Consider the following 5301-nt stretch of genomic DNA (forward strand, 5'->3'; position numbering starts at 1 on the left):
CTGCCAAGGCACAAAGCAGCGCCAAAGCTGCGGGGCGCTGGCCTCCCCCCAGCGTGCCGGGGAAGAGGTCCCCACCGAGGTGCTGAGGGTAGCCAGGGCACGCTGCCTCCGCAGCTCGCCAAGCAACCCCATCCCATCTCAACTGATCCCATCCCACATCCTCTCAGCCCTGCAGCATCACAGCTGACAGGACCTCTAGGGCAGGGCGATGCTCCAGCAGGGAGGGCAGCAGGGGCAAGGAAGCCCCCCCCACCCCCGTGCTGGCAGGGTGGCCCTGCTCCGGGCAGCAGCATCCCCCAGGAGGGATACTCACATGGCCCACTGCAGCTTCTCGTTCTTGATGGAGCCATACAGCGCCTGCAGAGAGAAGAGTCTGGGATCAACAGGGGGGTGGTGCCAGGTCAAGGGAGCTGCTCCAGGGATGGAGAGGGCACACCAGGCCAGCTCAGGGGCACTGGAGGTTAAGACAGCCCCAGTCCAGTTCACCCTGGTCCAGCCCTGGCCTGGCCTGGACAGCTGGCTGGTCTAGTTTCAGGGCTACAGGTACCTTCTCCTGGGCACCACAGGACCTGCAAACCCACACACACCCTTGGGCACGGTGCTTGGGCACGGCCCTGCCTGTCTCCCCTCGCCTCCCCTCCCTCTCTGCCTGCCTGCAACAGTGGCACAGCATTAGCAGCATGACAGCAAGATGCACCAAACACTTCCAGTCCCTTGGGAGATCCACTTCTCCTTGCTCCAGGCTGTCCCAGGCTGGCCAAAGGAGTGGCCTTCAGGCTACCCAAGCCCCAGGAGAGAAAACCTTTGGGCCAGACTTCGATGGTACATGCCTGCACCCTGCTCGGTGGGGCTTCAGCCTGCCCCAGTGGCTCCAGCAGCTCCGTGCCACGACACACCACAGCCAGCAACCTCCCTGCTGTCGGCTGCCTATCCTGGGCTGGCTGAGGCAGGCTTGTGGCAGGAGCCAGTGCTCCCCAGCAATGTGATGTTCCCATAGGAGGCTGCTTGGGAACACACTTAAGCTTCAGGAGAGACTTCAGCAGGGTGCTGGCCCTGGACTTGCAGAGACACCAGCACACTGTCATTCATTAAGACCTCAAAGGACCTCACAGCTGGTCAAGGCAGGATGGGTGTTTGCCTACTGCTGGGCTGCTGCTGCTTGGGGTGGCTGTGGCCTGTGCCTACCTCCTCCCCAGCACCCCCTAAGCACCCTGCCCTCCCTGCCGGCCCAAACACTGCCAAGTTGAGCAAGGCAGGACACGCTGCCTGCATCTGGGATGCTCCAGGGCTCTGCTCCCAAACATTTGTCTGGTCTGAGCTGGGTGCAAGCCAGAAGTGCTCAGTACAGCTCTGCAGTCGGGGAGGCTCTGGAGAGGGTTTCAACACAGCGCTTGCAGAGGGCTTTGGAGCAAGATCTGGAAGACATCATCCTTGGAGGAAAATAATCTAGTCTTGCACAGGCTGTTCAGGCAGCTATCAACATCCATCACTGGGCTGGAGACCGCTGCTGAGAGATCTTGCTGGTGGCTGAGAAAGTACAACTGGAGGCATGCAGGGGCCCGGGAAAGCTGGCCAGCAGACATGCCCCAGCAGTGTCTGGGGAAGGGACATCCATCACTCCCTCGAGAGGTGCAGCAGCCAGGATGGAGCAGGGACCTCCCGCACTTCCCTGTTGGGGAAACGCTGGCAGAGCATCAGCTTGTCTCTCAGAGGATGAAAGGGATCGCCCCGATCTGCAGGTAGAAAGTGGGGGTCACTGGTCTCCTGGTAAGACAGGAGGCTCAGGGAGGGGGCGCAGCCTCAGTGCCTGAGAGGAGATTAGACCCCAGCCCCATTTGTGCAGCCCCAGCACCAGAAGGGCAGCATGCTGAGGTGTGAGCAGGGGGTACCTGCCGGAGGCTGGCAGCAAGGCATTCAGAGGAGCACTCGTTGCAAAGAGACTTAGAGAAGAGCCTGGGAGGAAAAAAAAATAAAATGACCCAAAGTCCTGCAGAACATAACCTGGGAGCAGAGCAGGGGGAGAAGCAGGCGTCTCAGAGCAATGTTGATGATAAGGAATCACCACGGGAAACAGAAGGGAAGGGATCTTACTCACTGCCAGGGACACGGCCGAGAGATGCTGAGAACCAACAGACACAAAAAGGAGACTGGAAAACTGGCAGAGAGAAGGGGGGACTGGAAACTGCAGAAAAGCTCCTCGGAAAGAGCAGGCAGGACGGGACATGTGGCTTGGCTTCCACCCGGCTCAGTGCCACTACAGACTGGGGTCAGCTCCGCACCCCAAGGAAGGGAGATGTGAGCCAGCCGAGCTGGGATTGTGGAGGGCAGGGCGAGGCACCGCACCGGAGGGGACCATGGCCCCCCAAGCCCCGGCCCCACGCGGGGCTTGCGGGAGGATTGCTGCTGGGTGAATGAGCTGGTGTCGGAAGATGCTGGGGGAGTAATTGTGGATGGCACAGTGCCGGAGGACAGCCCGGCAGAGCACCATGCTACAAAAACCTGGGCTCTGGGACTGTCAGCACACACTTCAAAGGCTGAACTGCCTTGTGGCTTCAAAAGACTCCAGCCGCCCTGCTACAAGCCCTGACAGCATCCCACAAGCCCGCTGTGGGCAGGAGCTGCCAAGTACCCCCACCTCAGAGACGGGGAGCAGGGCCTGCTTAGCCTTCCTGTGAGGGGGGGACAGTGAAGAGACAAGCAGGGGGGGCTGGGAGGATTGAGAGGGCAAGCCATCTACACTTAAATCCTGCCAAGATTGTTTGGCTAAATGCCACCCCCAGCCGACACCACTCTCAAGAATAAAGCTCATGGACTCAGCCCAAGTCCTAGCTGAGAAGACGCACTCCAGCCACAAAGCCCATCCCACTTTTCTGGTCCCGTGGCAGTACCATCACCCATCAGTCTGCTAAACTCTGGGCTCTGTGGTGCACGGACCGTTTCGGCTGGGAAGCACAGGCTGTGCAGGCTCCCGAAGCCTAATTCACAACCACGTCAGCAGAGAGCAGAGACACTGGTTTCATCGCTCAGCAGGTTCGTCTCTCCAGGCTGTCTTTGCTCCGTGGATTCATTCCCCCTGGGCCAAAAGGACAGCACCTCTTGGCAGCTCTGAACTTGCAAGCACTGCTCAAGAGAAAGCAGGGTGCTGGCCCCATGCCACTGCGGCTGACCCCACGCGTGGTTGGGGTTTTTTGTCATCGCTGGGTTATGAGCTCACTGCTGCAGTACGCAGGGCCAGCCAGCTCTGCCCTAGACATGCGCAACACCGAAGAGACCTAGGAATATACTGTCCCAGTGGGAATTCTAACTGAACCAACAACATCTTTCTTTCGGTGCCCTCCCTCCCGAAAGCAGGCTGAGAGGATGTCCCCGCGTCCTGCTCTAGCAAACGTCTCCAGGAGGGGTGGGAGCTGCACGGGCAAGAGGCAGGTGGCTCTGACGCTCCAGCCCAGCCTTAGCACCAGCCCGGCTGGGGACAGCCCTGCGCAAGCAGGGCAGGGAGAAGACCTCTCCCTTCAGCTCCCCAGCTCAGAGCACACCAGAGGGGGCATCCAGTGCCGGTCTGGGGAGCCGGGCAGCAAGCTGGCCTGGACACAGGTTTGGCACACACTGGACTGTACCGAGGGCTGTAGCCCAGCACTCAAGTAACAGAGGAGGGAGGGTTAAGGCAGGAATTTAGGCATCCAGCAGAGGGTTTTAGCCCTTTCTGGGGTGCCTCTTTTATGGATCATAACTCTTCTAGGCATGTCCCCTTTCCAGTCTGCTGGTTCCTGTGCTAAGCAACACAGTGCTCGGCTCTCAGCGCTGCAAGATGCCCTGTGCAGGTCAAGGCTCCCCTTCCTCCTGCCAGCCCTGTGATCAGCCACGGCTGCGTGACATTCTGCAAGACAGACTTCACAGCCACCAAGCGCCCTCCCTGCAGTCATCCTCCCTCTCTCTGAGCCTGGCAGCGTTTCAATACGAGAGCTCAATTGCTGGCTTTTCCCAACTTTTCCTTAGTGAAATATCTTTCGCTACACCCAGCCACAAAGCTCTGTCAGGTCCCCCAGGCGCCCAGACCCACCAGCTGCACGGATAGTAATGGTACCATCAGATCAGGGGCGTAGATCAGTGGGAACCGTACCCATGTCAGGTCCCTTATTCACCTTCATGGCACCCCCTCCACCTCCGCTGCCTGCCCAGCACACACAACCCATGCTCAAGAACAACTCATCACCTGGCACACACCAACCCTGCTGCCCACACCCCGTGTCCCCCCCCTCCCCTCCACTGCAGAGGGGCTCCTGCATGCACACAGAGCAGAGTGACTTGGGGATGGACTTTTTTCCCCGTTGGGTGGGCTGCCCTGGGGACAGTGTCCTGTGTGTCACCTTCCGCCCTGCTACAGGCGGTGATAGCAGGCAGTGGGGCACAGCCACCCATCCCTGCCCCACGCTTTGAACTCAGCAACATCGAAAGCTGCGTAACATCTTTTAAAACATCCCTTGTCCAGCTGACTACCCACCCCCAGAACGGCAGACCCCTCTATCCCTCCCAGTGCAGCCCCACGGTGCGGGAAGCAGCGACCGAGCGTCTCCCTTCCAGCTGCTTGTTTCCATCCGAGTGCGTCACAACTTAATGCTGCCCCCAGACCGTACTGCGCTATGACAGCACTGCCGCTTCTCATGGCCCTGATGTCCCCACCAGGCTGGTTTTGACCACGGGGGCAGCCCCGGTGGCTCTGGGGTACCCCTGCCTGCTTTGCCCCAGCCTGCCTGCAAAGCCAGGGCTGGTGAGGACTCTTCTCTTGCTGCCACACTGGAGGCAGGCACCCAACCGAGGTAGGATGCACCCAGAGACAGCCTGTTCGCTTCTCCCCACCTAGGACTGATGCACACTAGCGTAACACCTCCGAAACGGATGCCGGCTCACAGCAAGCAAGCTCTTGGCAGTAAAAAGCCCTTTTTTGTCCAGGCAGCCACTCCTTCCTCTCCAGCTCGGCTCGGCTGGGAGCCGGGGCTGCAGCGCTGCCCCTCTGTGCTGCCTTGCGGCTCTCCCCACCACCCCAGCCGGGTTCCAGTCTGCCCCGGCCGGGCTGGCTCGGCTCAGCGCAGCCCTTGGCGGGGAGCCCGCAGAGCTTGTCACTTATGCCAGGCTGGAGGGCCGGTCCCAGCGGTGCGGCTCTGTCCTGGATTCTTCTCGCAGCGATGTTTTCGAGCAAGCGTTGCTGTCAAGCCATCGTCAGCGGCGCAATGTCACCCAGGTCTTGCCGTGCCCCTGCCACCCCCGTGCTGGGGGCAGGATGGGGGCAGGATGGCAGGGCTG

At 60.4% G+C, this 5301-nt stretch overlaps 1 protein-coding gene across 1 annotated transcript in view; it reads right to left on the bottom strand.

Annotated features, from left to right (window-relative positions):
• Positions 1 to 5301, bottom strand: part of PSD (pleckstrin and Sec7 domain containing) — a 34526-nt gene that overhangs the window by 4256 nt on the left and 24969 nt on the right. Inside the window, exon 11 of the mRNA XM_035897403.1 lies at positions 314 to 357. Coding sequence (XP_035753296.1) covers positions 314 to 357 — 44 coding nt within the window. The remainder of the gene's footprint in view (positions 1 to 313; positions 358 to 5301) is intronic.

The sequence above is a fragment of the Egretta garzetta genome, unplaced genomic scaffold (genome assembly GCF_000687185.1).
Source record: "Egretta garzetta isolate BGI_Z169 unplaced genomic scaffold, ASM68718v1 scaffold56, whole genome shotgun sequence".
Lineage (NCBI taxonomy): Eukaryota > Metazoa > Chordata > Aves > Pelecaniformes > Ardeidae > Egretta > Egretta garzetta.